The sequence below is a fragment of the Talaromyces rugulosus genome, chromosome I (genome assembly GCF_013368755.1).
Source record: "Talaromyces rugulosus chromosome I, complete sequence".
NCBI lineage: Eukaryota > Fungi > Ascomycota > Eurotiomycetes > Eurotiales > Trichocomaceae > Talaromyces > Talaromyces rugulosus.
The window spans coordinates 2,689,295-2,712,851 of NC_049561.1; the positions used below are offsets into that span (position 1 = coordinate 2,689,295).

Genomic DNA, 23,557 nt, shown 5'->3' on the forward strand with positions numbered 1-23,557 from the left:
TTAAATAATGGAGAATAGTCTTTTCTCCTGGTTTGTTGTCCAGGTTTCTTGGTAGGCGCTAGAGTACGACGTCAATTGACATTTCCGCAAAATGAAAGTCCCACTCCTCCTTTCAAGTCTGGCCCTGACCGACTTTTATTCCCTTGCGACAGCTTCTCGGATTTCATGTAACGAGCAGGCATTTTCCAAATACCTGTCTTCTTCAGGCCACAAAAACGCAGTCGTCGTTCAGACCTCTCGTGTTTCCAAGGGCGGAACGTTCACCGTTCCAGCGAGCGATATTGCGTACCCTCAGTCGCCGACAGACTTGCCGGAACTATGTGTTGTGCAGATAAACGTGACTTCTAGTCCTGAGTCGGCATATGCATTTGGCCTTTTCTTGCCGGTGGAATGGAACGAAAGGTTTTTGTAAGTTGAGTAGGAATTAACTTCAAGTCAACTGGTTCTTACATATATGCACTTTCCACTAGGGCTGTTGGAAATGGTGGTTTTGCAGGGGGGATTAATTGGGCTGACATGGTGAGATAAATTTACTATTCCCTTTTTTTTTTTCCTGCCCAAATTAATAAAAATTTCAAGGGCGTTGGATCACGCTATGGATTTGCTTCAATTTCTACCGATACTGGCCACAACAGTATTTCCACCGACGGCGAATGGGCATATAATGCTCCTGAGAAAGTGATTGACTGGGGCTACCGGGCCATGCATGGCTCAATTGTACTGGCAAAAGAACTCACAGAAGCATACTACAGCAAGAACCTGGAATACAGCTACTACAGTGGCTGCTCCACTGGCGGTCGCCAGGGCCTGAGAGAGGTAGAGCTGTACCCCGAAGATTTTGACGGGGTGATTGCAGGAGCGCCTGCTTGGTGGACTTCGCACTTGCAACCCTGGACAGTCAAAGCAGGAACGTATAATGTGCCGGGCAGCGGGCAGATCCCATCGAGTATGTTCTCCGTCATCGGCGCCGAAGTCATCAGGCAATGCGATCCCCAAGACGGGCTTGTCGACAACGTCGTGATGGATCCGCAGCATTGTGACCTCGATACCGAGGAGCTGTTGTGTCGTGGCGGAAACAGCACTGACTGCCTGACTGCTGCACAGCTAGACACTCTACGTCTCATTTACAGCGATTATGTCGACGCCAACCAGACGTTTGTGTTCCCGCATCTTCTACCAGGCAGCGAGTCGCAGTGGGACACGTTGATTAACAACGGTACTGCTAATCCGCTTGGAACCGACTACGTGAAGTATTTCCTTGGCCTTGGCCCTCAATGGACTCAAGAGGAATTCGACTATAGCATCATCCAACTTTCCGACAAAATCAACCCGGGAAGCGCCACAGCGAGTGACTACGACATCTCACCTTTTCAGAAAAAGGGTGGGAAGTTGTTGATGTATCATGGCATGGCCGACGGTTTTATTCCAACGGACAGCAGCTTATACTATCACAATCACATTAATGAAGTATTGGCCCCTAGTGGAGCTGATTTGGACGACTTTTACAAGTTTTTTTATATCCCGGGAATGCAGTAAGTGCAGTATTTCTACTTCAATCTGTTTCAGTGAGCTGACAAAAGTGTAGGCACTGTTCCGGCACCCCAGACAACATGCATGCGCCATGGTATTTTGCAGGCCCCAACCAAGCCCCTACGCTTTCATCCAGCATATACAGTGTTCCCGGGTTCAAAGACCCGAAACATGATATTTTACTAGCTTTGATGGATTGGGTCGAAAGGGGTGTTTCTCCAGAATACATTATTGGCACGACGTGGAACAATGATACCACGCAAGACGAGGTTTATCGCCAGCGCCCATTATGCTTTTATCCAGAACGCGCTGTGTATATTGGAAAGGGAGATGTGAACAAGGCTCAGAACTGGAAATGTCAGTCTGTATAGTTGCGTTGAGTTGGAGAATAGAAGTGGTTCAGGATTTCTAATAAATGCGGAATCCTTCCGTAGACAACAATAATCAAGGTTCCAACCTAGAAAAGGCTCTAGTCTATAATATGTAACCTTATTGCGCTTGCTTGTCTTACTATGATCTGATCATCAATGAGCGGGGTACGGGGCAGCCGGTAATTACTATCGGTATCTCATTGTCTGAAACTGCAGTTGTTTCATGAACTGGAGTCTTTTCAACAATCCGTGTAATAACTTTTAAAATCTCTCTTTGAACAATTTTTTTTATCATGTCGGCTGTCCCGAAACAAAAAGCAATAGTCGCATACGGTCCACATCGAGCCGGACAATGGAAGCTACGAGACGTCGTCTCTCGCAGCCTCGAGGAGAAAGAAGTACTTGTTGAAATTGTCGCTTCGGGTATCTGTCATTCAGATCTGCATTTTGCCGACTCAGAGAGTGGTCATGGAGTTAATTACCCGAGAGTTATGGGCCATGAAGGTTATATCTCCAGTTTCTACAAAAATCTAGAATGTTCAATAACCCTAAAACTTTACAGGAGTGGGATATGTCAGCCAACTCGGCCCAAATAGCTCAGTTGCCAAAATAGGCGACCCAGTCATTCTGACATTTTCAGCCTGTCACAGCTGTGAGCCGTGTCGAAACGGCCATCCTGCACACTGCAGCGAATTTGAAACGCTAAACTTTGGCGTTTCGGATGCAACCTATGTCTTTAGCGAGCCCGGTGAGGAAAACCCCCAAAGTAATAACATTCACGGTAGCTTCTTCGGTCAGTCCAGCTTCAGCAATTTGACTATTGTTCGGGAAAGCTCAATTGTCAATGTATCCGGAATTTTGGGCAAAGAAGATAAAAACGAGCTCGCGCTGATGGCTCCCCTGGGCTGTGGAGTCCAGACTGGAACTGGCGCAATTATCAATGCAGCCAATGCAGGACCAAAGGATAGAGTGGTCATTCTTGGTCTAGGCGGAGTTGGACTGAGTGCAGTCATGGGTGCCAAAATCGCCGGATGCGCTCAGATTATTGGAATTGACCGATACGAGTCACGATTAGAGCTCGCAAAAGAACTTGGAGCAACCGATGTCATCAATACTGCATCATTGTCCATGTCGGAAGTATCGGACATGGTCTTGGCAAAGACCAACAATCTCGGCGCCAATATAACTCTGGATAGTACCGGTGTACCGGAATTGATTCAGGAAACACTGAGAATGACGACTTTCAAGGGCAAGATCTTGCAGGTTGGAGCTGCGCCCATGGATGCCAAGTTGTCGATCCCCATCTTCGAGTTCATGTCGACTGGGAAGCAGTTTATTGGGGTCGTCGAGGGTGATGTCAATCCTCAACAGTATATACCTCAGATGGTTGGATGGGCCAGAGAAGGTCGGTTGCCTTTGGAGAAGATTGTGCAATTCTACGACGCAGAGGATTATGACAAAGCGATCACTGATATGAAGTCGGGCAAGACTATCAAGCCTATAATTCGATGGTAACTGTTTGATAAGTCTAGAAATTTTAAAATTAAGCTCTGAGTACCAGTACTCGATAACTGGAACAACACCTAATTGCTCAAAGTAAACTCTAACCCTAATCTTCATATCCGACAGCGATCTTATAGTTAAAGAGTTAATATTGTAAATCTGATTCAGCGAAAAATATCATTCAGAATGTTAAATAAAGCTACAAATTTCAATTCTCCTTGCATCTTATATAAAGACGGAAGTGTGACCCCTCTCGGGACGCCCATCGGCTCCACCTGGGGTATACATTATAAAATGGCCGCCTTTCAAAAAACATACTATACACTTTTGATATATTATATAGAATTATATACGAAACTAAATTTCTTTTTTTTTTTCATGCTGATAGACTAAAAATGGCTTCTTTTATTTCATTTCCAATTCCAATTCCGTCCGAATCACCTTTTACGATATGGAATATACCATTTGGTATTTTTAGTACTCCTACTAATGTAAGATTTGTCAATTTATACCCTTCACTAGAGCTAGAATACTGATTTAAGTCACATTTAGGCGGTACCACGTCCAGGAACGGCAATTGGTGACTATGCTATCGACCTCTCCGAACTGGCCCGAGCAGGATGCTTTACGAATTGTCCTTCAAATGTCTTTGAGAAGGTATAACACTTCTCGAAATTCTTTATGAAAATACAATATTGGAACGCTGATTATTTGAATAAAAGCAAAGCTTAAATGCTTTCAGTGATCTCGGGAGTGAAGTTCGCACTCAAGTCCGCAAAGAGATCCAGCAATTGATCCAAGATGAGAGCTCGGTTATCTACAACAGTTCCCTTCAGTCGAGATTTCTCACAAAAATATCAACTGTTCAAATGCACCTTCCATTTCGTGTCGGGGATTTTACGGACTGCACATGTTCCCTGGAGCACGTCACAAACGTAAGAAAACGACACTTTCCGTAAAGCTTAACATCCTAACTAGAGCTTTTATTAGATGGGACGTTTAACCGGCAAAGGTGGCGCCTCGCCAAACTTTTTTAATATGCCTCACTGCTACAACGGTAGAGTTTCTTCAATCGTCGTCAGCGGAACCCCGATTCGCAGACCGTGGGGCTATCTCCAGGGGCCCAATGACTCTGTAACATTCGGCAAGAGCCAGCGTTTTGACTACGAGACTGAAATGGGATTTTTTGTCTCTGGTGATGTGCCAATTGGTGAGGTTGTTTCTGCCAGAAATGCGAGGAAGCATATTTTTGGCTTTGTTGTTTTGAACGATTGGAGCGCAAGGGATATTCAATTCTACGAATTGAACCCGCTGGGCCCGTTTAATGGGAAAAGCTCGGGGACGAGTATCTCGCCGTGGGTGGTGACATTGGAAGCTCTCGAGGAAGTTGGTGCCGTGGTGACAGTCGATGATGAATCTCGGGCATCGGCGCCTCTGGTGCGTTGTAAGGATACTATCAGTATTCAAGTTTCGACTACTCTTTCTCGTGAGTTCTCTTTCTTATATTCTTCTCTTAACTAATACATATACATCCTAATTTGTGTCCCAGGGGCTGGCAAACGATATCCGCTTGCGAAAAGTGATTTGGAACATATGTACTGGTCTCCATTCCAACTGCTAGCAAACCAAACATCCTCCGGCTGTGGACTTTCTGCCGGTGACTTGATCGGCACTGGCACATTATCGTCTTCTCTCGAACAGGCCCAGAAAATGTCCGGGTTTGATGGGTCAAGTGTTGGACGTTTGGGATGCCTCATCGAAGCAACTCAAGGATGGAAAGTTCCATTGCAGCTGGGCTGGGAAGGAGAGGAATTGAGCGTATTGAAAGATGAAGACGAGGTTTCCATGGAGGCATGGGCGGGGAAAGACTCGAAACGAATTGGATTTGGACTCGTGACTGGTTCTATACTTCCGGCGCATGAGATGCTTGGTTTTGACGTATAGTAGTAGATGTACTTTTGGTTAGTGTCAATATTCCGAGCATTTCTTCCCAGTGATTACAAATCGATTTCTTTATTTTCATAAAAGTTTAATTCCTACTTATCGGATAATGCTGATCATATAGAAGGCGGGGGCGGGGGATTTCCGATGGTGGGGGAAACGCAATTCCAAGTAGACTGATTTGATCTGGTGTTTTATAGGACGTGGAAATCAACTTTATTTGATAGGAAAAAAAAATAGAGTTGAGTAATAGCTCGTGATTCGGCATATCCCAGGAAATCACATACTTTTGCAGACAGTAAAATATCCGAAGGGTTGGGGGATAACCGGTCGATATACAATTTGATTGTGGGGCTTGGTTATGGACAAACGCATTTTAAACAGGACAAGAAAAGCAATACAAATCAATAATAAGTATTCGGCGTCCTTTCTTCAAAGCCAACTCGCGTAAACCGACAGAGCATATGAAGAAGGAAACAAAATGTCTTTAATCACCCCCAACCAGTCCCTCATAACGTCCTCGGTCAAAGACCTAGTCGTCGTCCTGACCGGTGGTGCTCAGGGAGTTGGCAGGAATGTCGTCGAGCAGCTTTATTGTACGTATCCACGTCCCTTATTTGTGACATTGAACATACAACTAACAACATAGTACAGCGGCCGGCGCAAAAGTCATATTCGGCGACGTCGACGACAACCTTGCCCGGCAAGTGATTTCTTCATTGACCAGCACTAGCAGCAGCAGCAGCAGTGATCAAGACCCAGGCGTACACTTTGTCCACTGCGACACATCATCATACAATGACCAACTATCCCTTTTCCAAACAGCTTACAGCCGCTACCAGCGCATCGACGTTGTGATAGCCAACGCGGCCGTCAGCCTACCCCGCGACCCTTTTTCGGCTGCCAATCTCACAAATGAAGCAATCCTCACAGCGCCTACCATGGCCGAGGTGGACATTAATCTAAAAGGTGTGCTATACACGGCTCGCTTGGGGTATTATTATCTACGGAAGAATCCCAACCCGGAACATCGGGGTGACTTGGTGCTCGTGTCGAGTATTGCCGGTTTCAAAGAATGCGAGGGTCTTGTTTCGTATACGGCTAGTAAGCATGGTGTTATTGGTGTTATGCGCGGTTTGGCGCTGCAGGCTGCAAAGGAAGGGGTGAAGATTAACACGATTTGCCCATGGATGACCAGTGAGCCTCCTCCCCATTCCGTAAAGGTCTCGCGTTACTGATCTAGAGGGTAGAAACACGCATGGTCAGAGGAATCGAAAAAGGCTGGTTCGATCTCGGTCTCCCCTCCAATGAACCTGCAGATGTAGCCCAGGCTATTCTCATCTGCGCCACGGCAAACCGCTCTCCCACACCAGAACAGGGACATCAGGGTGCTGTTTTGCCATTCTCGGGCAAGATTTTGTGGGTTGGTGGTGGTAAGAGCTATGAGATTGAGGACCGGTTGCAGAGCCTGGAGCCCGAGTGGCTAGGACATGAGAATAGCGAAATACTCAAAAAAGGGCAGGAGTATCTGCATTCCGCCGAAACTAGCTGGGATAATAAGTAGTGTAGTATTTTAACTAGATAAATGGACGCTATTCGCTATGGTCATGAATATTTAAATGAATGAGTCCTCGTGGGGTTCCTATTTGCTCCGAGACCAAATTACTCGGCCACTGGCCAGCATCCAACAATCTCTTGTTTCTCTCCATCAACCGTCAAGACAACGCTGGCGCCGTACTCGAGGGGATCTCCTTCCCATATCACAAAGTCGACGTTCTTCTCGGTTTTCTGGAATCCAAGAATTTCATCAATCTTCGTCGAGACCAGATCAACGGCTTCTTTGGACGAAAGACCGGCTTCCTTTGCGATGGAAGATGCTTCAATAGGCAGGTTTGCGAGGTGCCAGTCAACTATTTAAAAGTCAGTTTACCGGTTTTGCTAACAGGATGTTCCAGAGATAAGCTTACAGTTTGGAAGCAGTGCCAGTGCAAAAGTCACGTTCGCATCGGCCAGGACACGGACCGGAGATACGGTCAGAGGAGGCCCAACGAGGAGATCCTTCTTCTCCCATGCCGAGGGAGCCGAGTGTGCCGCGTTGAAGATGAGCGGAATTTCCGCCGATGCTATTTCATCGGCCACCTATTTTTCAAAGTCAGAGAGTCCTTTGCAGAAGGGAAATAAATTAAACTAACAGCAGGTGCTTCAGAACCGCCGTAAATGACCAGCTTGACCTTGGGATAGTCATTTTTGGCTTTGATGATCTGAATAATGTCATACTTTGGAACGGGTCAGTAATAAAACCGTACTAAAGCGTTGGAAAGAAAACCAACCTTGTTTTCCGTATGCACCACAAGAGGGATCTTTCCGTCTGCGGCCTTTCCGTACAAGGTATCCTTGCCCTTGTTATCCCTCAGAATCTTCCGAAGCGTCGCGACAGACTTGGATACAGTTGGGGTTTGAGATGAAGCTAGGAAATCAGTCAGCACCAGTCAATTTGTTTTTATTAGTTGAAAAGCATACTCTTTGCATCCTGTCCGACAGAAATATGCAATGCAACATCATCTTTGAAAATACCCCCATTAAGAGGATTGCTACCCTCGGCGGTTTTGATACCAGCACTCACACCCTGCAAAAACCCATCGCCGTATGGATACGTGATGGATCTGGTTACACCGCCAATTCGGGCGCGCTCAAATGTCTTTCCCTCGAAATGGATGCCGTATTTGTTGTATATTGCGGTCTCTGGGTCAAGCACGTTGGCGCTCCTGTCGCCAGCTCCATCGGCTGTGCTTTCTTCGGACTCGATCCCCACGAGGCCAAGAGTGTTGGACACAGTTGTCAGACCGGGAAGCACATGCCCGTTTTGAAGAGAAATCACGCGTCCAGTCGATTTGGTAGATACGCATTCCTTGTGAGTTCCTAGACAACTGATCTTTCCACCATTGATGACCATGGTCAAATTGGTGCCTGTAGACTCTTTGTCTTGGACACGAGGAGTATCCAAGTACGAGGTGCTAATTCCAGTGATTATAACGCTCTCATCTTGTTCTCTGTTGTCACAGAAAGACTTGACATCTTCGGGTACTGATTCGGCGCGCATGCTGGATTTGATGTTGATATCGGCGGTGGCAGCAGATACGTCCTTTTCCTCAAGAGTCGGTTTCCCATCAATATACACCTGCAGAGGATTTGCGCCTACAGACAGAGGGTGCGAGTCCCAGACAGCAATATCTGCATCATAACCAGGCTTGGCATATCCAATACGGTGATGCAGCTCAAGGGACTTGGCGGGCACACTGGTGACTGCCTGTAGCGCGAGAAGCTCAGAGAGACCGAAGGAATGAGCGGTCGCAGCTTGGGATCTGGGGCTTGCTTTTAGTATTTCCATCAGGTTAGTAGGGAATGGATTGGATCTTACAGTAGGTATCTGGCGTTGGTTGTTTCATCAAAATGATCCTGTCTGTGTTAGAAAGAGGGGGACAAAAAAGAGAAATATTGAGATGTATGTATTTACCGATTTGTATGCGACTGGAACACCATGTTCTGCCAAAATCTTGCCAGCCCATAGATTGCCGTCATAGCCTTCTTTCTTGTACAAACTAAAGTCGGCAAATGTGGCAATCGTAATATTCCTTGTGTCTCACATTAGCGGAGCACGACAGATGAGAGTATCACACTTACTGTCCCCTAGCTTTGATCAATTCCGGTACTTTCCACGCACTCAATGCATGGTGGAAGGCCTGAACGCGGAATCCGAATTCTTCGGCATGAAGAAGCATATCTTCAAAGTCTTCTGGCTCGTAGCAGTGCACGTTGATACCAATCTTTCCTCGCAGCATCGCAACACTCGAGTCCAACTCGAGCTCTTCAGGAAGTCCTCCATCGGCAATGGGTCCTTGAGCAAGCAGAGCCGCGATAGCATTTGGGTCTTCATTCTGCTTGGCTGACGTAGCAGCCGCGCACCAGGTATCCTGTTTCTCAAGCAAGTCCTTTGCGCGTGCCAAGTGATGACGTAAATGCCAGGCATTCCCCATGCGAGTATGCTTGTATACACGACGAGGGTTTTCGCCGCACGCCATTTTCAAATACCGGCGTCGGTTTTCTTTGGCGATACCGTGCTCTAGAAGGAGCTCTTCAACGACCTCCTCGCCGTGTTCTCCACCTCGAAGTAAATTCTTTACGGGGTATGCTTCTCCGCCTATGATATTTGCGGAGCCGGGGAGAATCAAGGATGTTGTTATGCCTCCGGAAGCGATGATGGTAGCCGCGATATCGTAAGGCTTCAGGCCGTCGAGTGAACGGACCATTGGAGTGAGCGGTCCGGTAGCATCGTTGACCTCGTTGACGTCTTGGTAGTTCTTAAGACTAGGCCAGGGAAGTGCCAGATGGTGTGAATGCATATCCACGAGTCCCGGGGTGACAAAATGTCCATTGTAGTCATGAATAATAGTATTCGCGTCAGCTACAAAGTCGCTGGCACCGCTCGGAGAAACCGACTGTATGACACCGCGCTCAAATACAATGTCAACTGTGCCTTTCAAGACGGCATCGCCATCAAACAGAGTAACATTTCGCAACACAGTGGTCTGTTTCTGGCCGCTGGCCGGGTTCCATCGCGGATTGCTGCGGCTTTGCAGCGCAGGAACCGAGTATTCCTGCCACGGCGCTTGCAATTCGTCGCACCGGCGCAAGTGCGCATCGAATGCATCCCATTGAGCTGGGGACAGTTGGGCGTCGCCATGGAACTCGACGACATAGTTATTGGAAAGCTTCGGTGGCCGGTAGAGAGTAAACAACAGCAGGCCTATCACAAGCAGCGAAGTCAGCAGCACGCGACGGGGCCGCACTCGCCGAAACGCGGTCGACGGTACAGTAGTCCCGGCAAGCTTCAGGGAATCCATTTTGATGTCAATTAATTGAAGCGGAGTGAGAAGATGCCAGTTCGGCGGGAGCTGTCGTCTTATCTACGGCACAATCCCCCGCCGAACCATGTGGGGATTTTTGATGATGTCACTTGCAGCTGCGATGTCGAGTTTCTACTTGTTACCTTTCCAGTCATTTTGAAACAATACAGGCAGGCCACTTTAAATTTACAAGCGCTACACACATGCTAGTCCAATCGACCTATTAGTTTGTAGAGCTTTGTGGTCTAGAATCCGCTGCGTTTCTGCTGATAAGGATTTTACACAGCAAAAGAAGGACATGGTTCAAATATCGAAAAATGAATACCATCAGTTTAGATCCACTATTATGCTTGGCCAAAATGCAGCGCAGCAACCGTCTTGGGACAGGAGCATCGCTGCTTTACTCTGATCATCTACTATGCATTATACACATTGAGTCTAAATGCATTAAAGCTCTTTTTGGCTAAATCCGACCCAATCAATGACCAAGCTCTTTGATTTGATGCATAATTGTTTTTTTCGGTGGTGTAGTTTGGTTACTAGTTAGTTACATTGTTCTCGAGTAATGACTAAACTATTTGTTTAAGATCCTTGGTGTCTATTGCTCCGAACTAGCAATTTCCTTCATGTTGCCGCCAGTATGAACTGGACATATATGATTGGACATGTAATAAAAAGACTCAGTTCACCCCCCTGGGCTCCGCTAAGAATAGAGCATTGTTTTTCTTTTGTTGTTTACCTTTAGGTGTCGCCGCAACGAAAATCGTCCCTCTGCATCGCTATTTGCGGATAAGCGCCGCTGTCACTACCACGAGAGGGACTGGGGTAACATGCTGTTGTGAACGGCTGTTCTAATTTCTACAATGCGTATAACCGAAAATCTGACAATGTTATGACCATGTTAGGGGCCAGAAGTGAATTTTGAGCAAATTTAGACCTCGCTACAGCACACAAGCTTGCCACAACTTAGCCTCATTTTGCCAATATTAGAATCCTAGAGCCAATTTTGGATCCAGAGTCAAGTTACAAGTAAGGATCAACTTAGAAGCAACTCGTAGCCGAATTTGAAAATACCGCTTCTATTTAAAAAGTATTATAAGGTATATTTTTATAACATCTTATATAACACCAAATGTTTTCATTAGCGTATAATTAAAATAGAAAAGCTGTATCTTTATGTACGAATCTAATGGCACTGAATTATAGTTATCATAGCGAAGCATTTAGTAAGCTATTCATAATAAACATGATTTATCACTAATATTTATAGAAATCTTATTTTCCTGTTCCCTCTTGCAAAACCGCGCGAGATTTCGATAAAACAGTAGGTTGAGGATGAGTCTAGATTGTGCACCATGGGTCATGCTAGTTTAAAAAAATAAATCGCTGTATAGTGATTGGTGTTTACTGTAGCTAAGACCATATACAAATTAGAAAAGACTTTCACTGTGATCCAGAAGCATGACTGTGACGATATAGCAGTATTCCAAGTATATAAAACTTTTAACGCCGACTTATTTAAAGGCGGATGCATGTTGGCTGTTTTACTCTGGCTCAAACTGGTTACACACAGAACCAACCCTAGAGGTAACTTTTTGGAATTACACCAGATTGGTAGTATTTTTTTCAAGGTGGTGTTTATCTTTATATATACCTGTTGTAGATTACTACAGATTCTGAGAAAACCACGTTAACCGACCCAGGACACTGTTCCTTCTAAGGACTTGACAGGAAAAGTAAAAGACAGCATATTTATGATAAAGAAGCCTCTTTTATTATATACAACCTTTTATTACAACACTGCATATGGGGAGGGCTATTGCGCAACGGCAAAACACTTAAATATGACGTTTGCGCGAATTATATAAGAGGTCACAACAACCAGGAATGGCGACAAAAGAAACACACGATTAGTGACAAATGCTATACTTACTAAACACAACACCCAAATTAATACTAAATAAATTACATGTACTGTTCAGTATTCACCTTGACAGGATATAATAAGATGAAATGTCCTGGACCACCATGTAAAAGTTCGACTGTAACCAAATTACGTACGATCGCTTTTCGGTTCTAGCTTATAATTCCTCGTCTATTATTGAAAACATTCCGGCCACATCGATAAGGTTAGACAGATACCGTTGACCAATGTTGAGCTTATCTATACTTCATTAATGTGCTGGGGTCTGTTGATAGAAAATGTCACGACGCACTCACCCTTCACGACCTCATCCTCTCGCTCCGCTCTGAACAGTGCTCTCGTCTTCGCGGATAATAGAGGGGCACTGCCAACGTATGTCTCCTGGTGCATCGCATATTCATTCGAGAGCATCCATCTTCGGTGCTTCACGTACAACCAAACACGTCTAGGGTGATTCTGAAGAATAAGTTCTCGAACGTTCATTCTGGCTTTTCGCCTGAGACAATTGTCAAGATTTATGGTCAACGTATAGACCAGCGCTTGGAGCTTGTAGAGTCTCCATGACTGGTCCAAGTCCTTGACAAACAACCTTCTGGACCCGCCTGGAGATAGGTTTATGGTCAGTATTGGCCTAAAGCCATTAACCTTGGTTCTCTTACCTAGTGAGTAGTATGCTTGCCAGAACGGCGCAGTTTCGGATTCTAAGGGCTCATCACCATCTTCAAACAACTTCTTCATCATCTCCAACCAAACATCGTCGAAAGACTGAACAAATGGCTTGATTGCTTCCTCGTCTTTATCAAACCAGATAGGTACGCTCTTTGACCCGAGAATCTTGAGCACAGTGGACAACATCTTTAGACAGGTGAGACGGTCAATTCGAGCCCCTCGCTCCGCAATCCCGACCTTCTTGAAGTCGCGGGCGGACGCGGTCATATAAACCTCCAGTGTTCGTTTAAAAGTGGCTTTTGAGCTGAAAACAACGCTCTTACACTGCAAAAGATTATCCAGAAAGATAGAGTTGATCGTATCCACATGATTTGTAGAAATTGGCCAAAACTGAAAGCAAAATTTGTCATTGTGTCGAGGTGATCTCGACGCGCCTGGCGCAAGTTCTAGTTTGCCGTTGACGACTCTCGTATAAGAGTTTTTAGCTTTCGCCACTGGCAGATCGGAAAGGATGGACTTGATATTCTCTGGGTTCGGAAACTGCGCTGCTGCTACATTGTGCATTTTCTGACGTATCTTCCGACTCTTAGGGTCGGAATCCTCTAGTGGCTCAGGTAATAGACAACTGCGGAGGACGATGATAATTTTAGGGGAAACAGGTCCGAATCGTGATAGCACAAGTATGTGTTCCCGAGGTACTCGCCCGATTTGGCACAAAAGGTGTCATTAATCGGCCCCTCGAAGAGGTTGTAGCATTGATCTGTGAGAATGAACTCGTTGTGTTTATCAGCAGGTGTGCAGAAAGCCATGTAGGATGATTGGACATGAAAGATAAACATTTGTGCGTCTGCAGGGAACATGATTTCCGGGAGCTTGGTAATCCAGTTTCCCTCGGCGTCCATATCGAGATCCAGGATAGTGCGGAGGTTGTGCAGCCATACATCCCTGGGCCTCGTCATTCCTTTGTCGGCCATGTAGACCCTGAGAAGGTGCTTGTCCTCTGGGTCATACGTTTTCGGGTCCTTAGAGAAGTATTTTTTCGTAAAATCCCGGCCCTCGGTACTTCATGACAAAGAGAAACTTTCGGAGCATGTTTCTCTCCACCCGCGTGAGCCATATCCCGGGTTCACTAGCCTCAAGGGCCTTCTTAACCTTCTGAAGTATGACAGCTACCCGAGATTCAAGTTTAGAAAGTTCTTGTTCTACGTCCTTCTTGCTTTTGATGACATCTGCGAAATCTTTATACATGTCGTTCTGGCCGAACCAACGAGATACCGGTGACTCGAGCAACCGCGGCTCATCGGAGGTGAGGTCCACGATATTGAGCACCTTGTCGTCTCTGTGCTTGCCTTTCTCGGCGCGAGATCTACCCCTGATATTGGGCCATTTTTCTTTTGATGGCTTGTATGGATGGGAAAAGTTGCGCAGGAGAAACTGAGGGATATAGTGTTGATACTGTGCCATGGCGTGATTGAATCTTGAACTAGAGGATGCTTTTATAGCGAAATACTGTTTCAAATTTTCGGTGTTTTTCCAACTTGCACGATGTCTTCTGTGTTGAGCAAGAAGAGTTCCTGCAATATTGGGAGAACAACTTATATAGAACCAAAAGGTGTTCCCAACGAACAACTTCATGGCGGAGTACGAATTAGGTTAGTGCATCCCTGCGAGTCGTGGAAAACTCACGGCCAATAAATTTTCTACCAACGCAAGGGATTTGGCATGTGAGAGGCAGAAAGGTCTACAAGGGTTCAGATGTCTTGCCGATGAAGCGTGCTGAGTGACTCCTACAGTGCTAATGCCCAATTGAAGCCCAACCATACATAGGCGGTTGCTTAATGCGTACATGCAATTTTTCAAAACCAGATGTCAAATTGACATTAACCATATCAGACATATCAGACATAGATGGACTCGATGTTTATTTCTAGCTTTGAAGAAGACATTGCTTTGGAGGGCAGGCCCATTTTGCAGATCACTATCGCTTTACAGCAAGCCACCCCCCCCCCCCCCCCCCCCCGGCGTAAGATAAGCGCATGTAAATGATCATTGTCTTATGTAGCATACAATGTATCTCATACATTGATTCTACACAGTTCGAGTTCCATCAATTTCCACCCGAGATATTGGTGATATCTATCTGGAGGCGAGAGGCTGCTAATCAAACCTGAATCTTGCCTATGTGACCTGTACAGGTTTCTGATTCAGCTAATAATACTTCTGCCTCTTTGCCGCTGAGACCCCGCACATACACACTACTGACTGACCACAGCCAGCCTGATCTTCGCAAGGCTGAACTTGACAGGTCTAGCTCATTGACATCTTTCCCTCTTCTAGATAGATAAAGTGGGTCATATAGGTATGGTATAGGAATCTTGGTCACACTGTTTATAAACATTGCTGGAGATGTATGCAATTCTTGGCGGCGTGAATGTGGGTGTAAGTCCTTAATAGGAGCCTTATGTGAAGTTAAAGCCCTCAGGCAGCAATAGTGTAAGCTTAACTGATATATCGTGCAACCACTGTAATTGGCAATGGGAGATTACTCTTGTATGCTTTTTGGTGTGGTGGTTGGTGCCTTAGAGCCTTATAGTGTAATTTTGTGCGAAGATTCTGATCCTGGACTATGTGAATGAGGATGGACCCCGGCAAGGAGTTAAGAAGAGAGAAGGCAGCGTATTTTCTTGCTTTTGAGAGAATAAGGCCAGCTGGCCCGCCCTGTACCTACACCGCATAAAGTTGACCATTTCTGCATTTTCGAGCCCACAGGGGTGAGCCCAGTGTGGTGGGTGAGGAACAGGGGTGAGGAAAGGGAGCGGCGGCGTTGGTATAAAGCAGCAGACCGCACGCGCTAATCCGGAAAGCGACCACCCACGATTCTACATTTTATACAAATCATTTGTAAGTAAAATCTAATTTTTAAATTCCTAGCCTCGTAATTATTATAAAGAATTAACATATATAACCATCTCAAAATGATTTACAGCGCGCACCAATGCAAAATACAGCTTCACCCGAGTCGACCGTGAGCAGAAGCTGTGCTGCATGAACAACGCCCCACGCACGCTAAAGAGGGGTTTGTTTCGCATCTCCTCGAAGCCGGCTGTCAATCGCAAATGATTTGAGCCATGGAGACCACACGGTGTTAGGCTTCGCACCTCCAGACCTTTTGGCCCGCAACCAGAGCGTCTCCAACTGCATACACAGTCCACTCGATGCCCACCCACTGCTGAACATGCCGTTTCAACGCAGTTTTCTCGTGACAAATCGATCGAATACCACTGTAATTACCCCAGGTGTGTGTACTCTTGTTTGTTTCAGCCTTGCGGTGGGTTTCAGCCTTGCAGTTGCTACAACGCCGTTCGCAACCCCACGACGTTGTGAAATGGCATGGCTGCAGACCACTGACTCTAGATGCATTATATTTCAGTTGCTTGTGCCTTCATTGAGCCGGTTCCTTTAATATCTTTTATTTGTACGCTTATCACGTCCAAAGCTGCGGCGGTATGGATAGATATTCAGGTCCTGTGATGACCACAGAGGACGCACGCGCAGTCATTGAAGAGCTAGCGCGGCACAAAGGCGCCTTTACACTTGAATTCAGGCGAGAAGCAGAAGAGGAGGCCAAAAATGGCCGCAAGGGCATGCTGCAAGCGATCCAAGGCAGCGAGGAGATTCGTGAAGACTTGGCAAAGGCACTGAAAATGTGAGAGCCACGCCGTGGTCCCCTATGACGTTCTTTATCTAATGGAAGTAACTCTCTCTTAGCATATCAACCGACCTGTACACAAGCCGCGCGCGGTTTCTGATGGAAGTCATCCAGAATGCCGACGACAACAAGTATGCAGAGGGCGAGACACCAACATTGTCCATCACCGTATCTCCCAAACAGGTCAAGATCGAATGCAACGAGGAGGGCTTCTCCAGAGAGAACATTCAGGCGCTATGTCGGACGGGTCGGAGTTCCAAAAGGCCTGGCCAAGGATACACGGGCGAAAAGGGCATCGGCTTCAAGTCTGTCTTCAAACTCGCCAATCGGGCACACATACGCTCTCCCCCTTACTACTTTCAGCTGGATCAGACGAGAGAGCTTGGCATGATTACGCCGCGGTGGGACGAAGACTACTTTGACGACCACGAGGAAGAACATCAGACGACCATCATCCTGGACCGCATCTGCGACCGGACGACAGACTTTTCAACTGCGCTAAAAAAGGACGTTGACGCAATCGACCCTGTCCTCATTCTTTTCCTGCGGCGCATAGAACGATTCCATCTCGCGCTCTTCAAGTCCTTCTATGATGATGAGCCGATCATCTCAAAAAGCTTCCAGCGCGTCAACTGGACGCCCGATTCTGGAATTGTGTCGCTTAAAGATGAAGATGCCAACACAATGCGCCACTTGTTCAAACACCGATTCACCACTGATTTTGAGGGCACCGAAATCCGACGACTAGGCGTTACAGAGACCGACATTGTACTGGCCTTTCCGGTGAAGAAGATATCGGGCACGTATATGCCCTCGACACGAAAGCAAAACTTTGCCTTTGCTTATCTGCCTCTTGGGGACTTTGGGTTCAAGGTGCGATACGTTATGATGGCTCGAAAGCTCCTGCTAATGTTGTGCACAGTTTGTTATTCAGGCAGATTTTCTCACCACGTCGAATCGGCAATCGGTCGACGAAGATAACTATTGGAACAAAAACATTGCAGACGCGATTCCGCACGCCTTTGAGGCAGCTATCGACAACTTCAACTTCAATAACAGGAACTCAGACTTGGACGAGCTAGCAAAACTGTGGCCGCTCTACCTCAGTCACAATACTAATGTCTTGAGCGCTTACTGGCGCAACATAGCAAAGGGAATAAATAAGCACCTCAGAAGAGCATTCGTCATCAAGGACCTAGCCGGCAGGGTCCGGGTGCCAAAAAATCTCATGTTCTTAGACTGGGCGCACGATCGCAATGATAAGCCGATGTTTGGGCAGATGTGCGACTATGTCTCTCCTGATTATCCCGAGTCGGTCCGTGAGGCGCTCTTGTTGTTGGGTGTCACTGCCCCTGACTGGAAGTGGTTGTGCGACAAGCTTCAGGAGCTGCACAATAAAAACTCGCTTCACATTAGGACGCGAAGCAAAGAGTGGTGCTCCGATCTCGCCAAAGTAATCCTCGAGCCACAGGAGCCAAGGGGCGACAGAAAGTATGCAAGAGACCTGAGAAACTTTTCTCTGATCCCCCTGGCCGACGGCACCTGGCGGCGCCCCCCCTCTGAAGATGATCCAATCTACTTTCCGGTAAGTTTGGGGACGGTCATTCCACCTGGACTGCCATTGTCTCTGGTCGACGAAGAAGCTTGCGCTTGCCCCAAGAGGCGTAGGCTCTATCGACTCCTTGGAGTAAAGGACTGTGACGTCCCAAACGTCGTCAGGCGGATCCTCGACTACCACGCCGAAGTTAGATCTGCAATGCCTAGTAATCTCATCGCCCAACTAAAGTACCTCTACAAGATGCGAGAGCATCTGCGGCCCGGTGACATGGACAATGTATATTTTTCGTGTTCCAATGGCAAGTACTTCCAAAGGGGCACATCGGCATATGCCGATATTTCTGTTGGTGGTGAGCTGCAACAGCTTTTCTCCGGTTCCAGAGACGACAATTTTCTGGACGGTGACTACTTTGCAGAACTCGATCCTTTTGAAAGAGCCGAGCTTGCACAATGGTTGAACGAGATGGCCAGCGTGGCGCTAGCCCCTCGCTTCATCTCAACTTATTCCCATAGGCTCCACAGCGACTTTGAATGGTTGTTGGATAATAAAAGCGACCAGGTCTTGGCTATTTTGCGTCAGAACTGGAGTCTTTACAACAAGTGCATGACGAAAAAGGCGAAAGACACACTGGCAGACCATGAATTCATGTGCAAGTCGGGAGATCGAGTTGTTTTGCGCAAGACCTACATCCCCTTTCCCAAACTTTTAGAAAAGACACAAGCGTTTGGCTACGCCGACGAATGCCATTTCCTGGAATTACCTAGTGGTGTCCCAAAGGACTGGAAATTTTTATCCAGCTTGGATGTCGGACTGGATGATGGGCTCGACTTTTATTTGTGGATACTCAACCAGAGCGGCTTCAAGCGGCACATAGACATCGACAAGTCAAAACAGCTTTACCTAGAGATCCAGTCGCGAGCTTTCTCTCCTACTGAGGAGCTGAAGGTCAAGTAAGTGTACACAACTGTTTGAACGGCGGTCTTCGTTCCAGGCGCTTAAACAACCTAGAGTCGACTGATAATGCTGACTGTCATCAACAGGAAAGCGTTTGGTAATTCTTTTGTCCATCTTCCGAACCGCGAGTATGAGTGGCTAGAAAGCTGCGTCTGGCAAGGGCCCAAGGGTTTCTCGTCCAAGCCTGCCTTACGCCCAGGCTACGGTCATGAACTGGATAGGCTTTTTCGAGAGATCTTGAAAGTCCCAAACGCGACGAGTGCTGAAGTTCAAGAATATCTTGAACAGCTTCGGCATGATAAGTCGACGACCATGGCAGATGTCACTGAAGTCTATGTGTTTATACAAAACCACTGCGCAGACACGTGAGTAGAGTGCAATATGCTGAATGAAATGTTGCTGATCGGGAACAGGTTCAGAGTCTATGACCAAACCGCCTGCATTGCCGTACCATCTTTACTGGGGTCTGCCCTCGAGTGGAAAACGCCGACTCAGTGCGTGTGGGACGACCAGGAGTTTTCGCAGAATGAGCTCGAGCTAGAGAGCAGGACCGTCATTCGTCGCACCGTAGAGCAGCACGCACCGTTAGCAAAAGCTTTCTTCACCGAAGTTCTCAAGCTCCCAAACGCTGGCATCCATGAACTGCTTGCCGATTTGACATTGATGCAGAAAAAGAAGCGCGACGATCCGGGGCGAGTGTATCGGCTCTATGAGAGAATTGAGAGCTGCCGTCGCCGCTGGCCAACCTTTATAAAGTATGTGTCCACACCTAGAGCGTGACAACAGGCTGACCCTTTCGATAGAATAGCTTTTAAGAACAACCCCCTCGTGTTTCTTCGTGGTATCAACGACCAAAGCGGCCGATGGCTGTCACTCGAGGACTGCATCTGGACCCGGTCGGTTCTACGGTACAAGCATGCCCTCATGCCTTCGTTGAATCAATATCGCGATCTGTTCCGGTCTACGTTGGAAGTGCCGAATGCAACCATGGATATGCTGGTCACTGACTTGCTGGAATCACTAACGGACTGCCCCCTGGAAGACGAGGACGGTTACCAGTACGTAAAGGAGCTTCTGCAAGAAATTGCCCGCCTGCGGCAGAACAATAATGAGCTAGAACGACTGGACGACATAGAATGCTGGCCGTGCCACACGCCAAATTGCCCGCGTGAGTTTTGCTCGATTGGAAGTTTCTACGTCAACGACCGGCAGGATCTGTTCGACGTCTTCTCTAACAGTTATACCTTTCTCGACTTCGATTTTGACACTTCCAAAGGAATTGCAGATTTGCTTCATAATCGAGGCTGCGACTCGTTTCTGTCCGAGAACGTTTCTATAGACACGGAATCTCGCGAACCGCTTGAATACGATCATAACCTCACGCAGGATTTTCGAGGCCGTGCAGATGCACTTGTAAAGTACGCAATTTCATCATCCGATTGGACACTAAGTTTTTCATGCTTACGCTGGTATAGATATTTTGAGCACGTCGAGTGCGAGTCGATAAGTTACGATCCTCGGCCGCTTCTTGAAAACGTCGTGGTCTGGACTAGTGCGGACATTAAGACGCACTATACATTGGAAGGCACTACTGTGACGAAAAGCGAGGGAGGTTCCAGTGTAAAAGTCAGCCATGATGAAGATGAGGTCGCCAATCTGGAGATTTTCTTCTCGGCGAACAAGAATGAGCGCAATTGTGCACTCATCACAGACTTTCCAGAGCAGCTTGTAACGGCACTGGAGCTTGAACCGGCCGATCTCCCAGATCTTCTTTCCTTCCTACGGGTGCCACTCGCCTCACTGAAGACCTTGCTGATCAAAAAAGGCATCACTAGCGGGGACGCTGCAGACGATAGCGAAGAAGAGACTTTGGTGGATCCAGTCGACGAATACTCACAGGGCCAAAGTGATGGCAGCTATGATGATAGTGGTGAGGACGTATCGACGACGTCTGCAAGCGGCGTTGACTCGGATTCCGAAGGATCAGCTATCGTACAGCGTATGCGTGCTTGGGCGAGGTCTGAGGCTGCAAACACGACTCTGCGACCACATGTGAATCCTCGACCTAGCTTTAGGCCGACCACACCACGGCTTCAGTCGCAGTATTATCTGAATTTACCTTCCGATGAAAGCCCTCGCGATCGACCAGTCACTCCCCGTCCCACGGCTGCTGGTCTTTACAGCACAGATAATCGAAACCGGAACAGGGTGCGGATTCAAGGCTTCGCCCGAAACGCGGGCCCTGCATCTAGCCCTCGACTTGGGAGGTCCAGCGGCCAGTCTGGTGGCGGTGGTGGTACTTTTGACATGAGTACATTGAGGGAGACCCTCGAGGCCGCTGAGCCTGCTCTTGTGTCGACGGCGGTTCAGGTCAATTCTGGCCCGCGCCGACGAGCAGGGCCGATTATAAATCGTAGCGTGGAGGAAATGGCCCGTGACTTTGAAGTCGGCTTTTTAGGAGAACAATTTGTAAGTATCTTAGACAGTCTGACTTGTCACGCCTGGCCAGGTCAGAAACTGACTCTTGTCCAGGTGTACACCTTGCTACGTGATACGTTCGAGCTGCCCGACTTCACGGGAGAGGAAAATTGGACCAGCTCGCTGCGCTCTCGCGCTGGCTTCTCGACCTTTGGCAGAGAAGTGTCGGATTTTACCTATGAGGACACGCAGGGCGCCCTAACCCGCCACTTTCTGCGGATGCAGCACCCGTACGCGACGCCAGAATGGCTGTCCACAGTTTGCGGCAATGGTAATGTGCCTCTGTACCGGCTAGAAGTCAAGAGCACAACGAGCCAAGATCCTACTACTACCTTTTATATGAGTGGACGTCAGCACGAGTTGGTAAGCTTTTTTGTCAAGTCACGCAGCAAGTTAGCAGACGTTTGGGCTAAAATATTGACCAGGCAAAGAAGCTGCGCGTCACTTCGACGACGCCGTCAGAGGTTTACGTCGTTCTGCGCATCTCAGGCTTGAATGCATTGGAAGATGGAGCAAGACACCGGCCACAGTGGAGAGTGTATTTGGATCCATACACGTGCAGTGAAGAGGGCCTACTGAACTTTTTTGCGCCCACATATGCCGTCACGGTTACGCGTTGAACAGTTTTGCATGATTCGATCTATATCCTCAGAGACGGGACAATTGATTCGATTTGAATCACTGCATCTGAGCGTGCACTCCCCCCCCTTATTGGGAGTTGTTCAATTTACGTGACGAAGCGGTTGATCCGTTTGACAACACCGTATTACCGCAATAAGATAACCATTTAAAGGCAAATACCATATGTAAGACACAGAGCACTTCGCGTAAGCGAGACTAGCCGCTTAGAATGGCCATATCTATTATGTGCAGTGGTCTACATAAGCCCCGCATCTTTTATAGTGTAAGAAAAAAAATCAAACTACAGTCATTAAATGCCTTGAAATTCAAGATGGGTATGGCGGTAAACAGGAAGCAATGCAGGACGATGCCTGTAAAAGGCACGTGACTATCTAGGGAGATTTTGTATCTCTTTTCTTTGTTCTTTCTTGGTGTTGAATCTATATTACAGTTCAGGCTTATAAGCCTCAGCTTTCTCCCTTGTCAGTTTAGTTCCTTAGAGTTCGACTTGTTCATGAACTGACTCTTGTTGTTGACCCTGTTTTGACCTCTCGCTTCCGAACCCTAACACATAGCTTCAAGCTGGGTAAGGTCGTTAAACTTGATTAAACAAACAAACAAATAATTATAAAAAAAAAATTCAATGTTTATAAAATGCTTAAATGTTTTTTTTTTTTTTTTTTTTTTAGGAATTTAGTTGAAATGGGCCTATATCGGGCTTTTTGGGCTAAGCACCAGCCCCTGTGTATCCCTACACATAGGGACCAGACTCGACACTTAACGTCAGTTAGTTAGTTAGTAGTTGATGCTTAGTAAAAGGCTTTAGTGACCGTCTATCACTATTCGTTCGTCATGTATAAGGCAGTTAGACATCTAATTATAATAAATCTTTCCCTCTCGACTAATTGCTTTTTCCTGCAGTTGCTATTAATGTAAAAATATCTAGATTTTTCATTCTATCACTATGAAGCCTGGCGTGTATCTTGATTACAACTCTAATAACCCTAGCATCCTGCGGACTTTGGCCTAAAACTATTTCACCTGCTCACTGAGTAGAGGGGTGTGTGGGAGGGAAGGAGGTCTTCTTGTGATCCAACTCGATTTTTAAGAAGGCTGAAATCCATATGCGCCCTTATTATTTCTTCTTGTCAAAACGGTTCAACAACCCGTCACCAAGATGTTAATCACGGTGCATATTCTATTAACCGAAGGCAATAGAGAACGGTTTGGGAAGCAATTCATAAGATAAAGTAGAGTTCCATCGAAATGATAGGCTGCGAAGATTGTTGAAGAGTGAACAGTACATGTAATATGCTATTCAGTGAGATAATAAAACACATGGTAGCTGGCCCAGCCCCTGAAAGCCTCCGAGACTGAAAGCATCCGAGACTAAAA

At 46.9% G+C, this 23,557-nt stretch overlaps 5 protein-coding genes across 5 annotated transcripts; 3 read left to right on the forward strand and 2 right to left on the reverse strand.

Annotated features, from left to right (window-relative positions):
• Nucleotides 1-91: 91 nt before the first annotated feature.
• On the forward strand, nucleotides 92-5,348 carry TRUGW13939_00917 (uncharacterized protein; the record flags this gene model as incomplete). The annotated part of the gene is made up of 11 exons (XM_035484123.1): nucleotides 92-408; nucleotides 471-519; nucleotides 580-1,532; nucleotides 1,586-1,887; nucleotides 2,226-2,405; nucleotides 2,464-3,412; nucleotides 3,883-3,895; nucleotides 3,957-4,061; nucleotides 4,127-4,339; nucleotides 4,395-4,890; nucleotides 4,954-5,348. 11 exons carry the CDS (start codon nucleotides 92-94, stop codon nucleotides 5,346-5,348), a joined length of 3,972 nt encoding a protein of 1,323 aa, XP_035340016.1.
• Nucleotides 5,349-5,826: 478 nt separating this feature from the next.
• TRUGW13939_00918 (uncharacterized protein) lies at nucleotides 5,827-6,909 on the forward strand (the record flags this gene model as incomplete). Its single annotated transcript, XM_035484124.1, has 3 exons — nucleotides 5,827-5,941; nucleotides 6,000-6,542; nucleotides 6,596-6,909. 3 exons carry the CDS (start codon nucleotides 5,827-5,829, stop codon nucleotides 6,907-6,909), a joined length of 972 nt encoding a protein of 323 aa, XP_035340017.1.
• A 98-nt stretch (nucleotides 6,910-7,007) lies between these two features.
• TRUGW13939_00919 (uncharacterized protein) lies at nucleotides 7,008-10,246 on the reverse strand (the record flags this gene model as incomplete). The annotated part of the gene is made up of 8 exons (XM_035484125.1): nucleotides 7,008-7,255; nucleotides 7,313-7,484; nucleotides 7,538-7,621; nucleotides 7,676-7,812; nucleotides 7,866-8,707; nucleotides 8,764-8,801; nucleotides 8,860-8,977; nucleotides 9,027-10,246. 8 exons carry the CDS (start codon nucleotides 10,244-10,246, stop codon nucleotides 7,008-7,010), a joined length of 2,859 nt encoding a protein of 952 aa, XP_035340018.1.
• Nucleotides 10,247-12,330: 2,084 nt separating this feature from the next.
• On the reverse strand, nucleotides 12,331-14,306 carry TRUGW13939_00920 (uncharacterized protein; the record flags this gene model as incomplete). Its single annotated transcript, XM_035484126.1, has 5 exons — nucleotides 12,331-12,413; nucleotides 12,470-12,775; nucleotides 12,833-13,467; nucleotides 13,542-13,823; nucleotides 13,906-14,306. The coding sequence occupies 5 exons, from the start codon at nucleotides 14,304-14,306 to the stop codon at nucleotides 12,331-12,333; spliced, it is 1,707 nt and encodes a 568-aa protein (XP_035340019.1).
• A 2,042-nt stretch (nucleotides 14,307-16,348) lies between these two features.
• Nucleotides 16,349-22,161, forward strand: TRUGW13939_00921 (uncharacterized protein; the record flags this gene model as incomplete). Its single annotated transcript, XM_035484127.1, has 9 exons — nucleotides 16,349-16,548; nucleotides 16,611-17,424; nucleotides 17,474-19,059; nucleotides 19,150-19,428; nucleotides 19,477-19,818; nucleotides 19,867-20,481; nucleotides 20,539-21,532; nucleotides 21,596-21,904; nucleotides 21,967-22,161. 9 exons carry the CDS (start codon nucleotides 16,349-16,351, stop codon nucleotides 22,159-22,161), a joined length of 5,334 nt encoding a protein of 1,777 aa, XP_035340020.1.
• Between the last annotated feature and the right edge of the window lie 1,396 nt (nucleotides 22,162-23,557).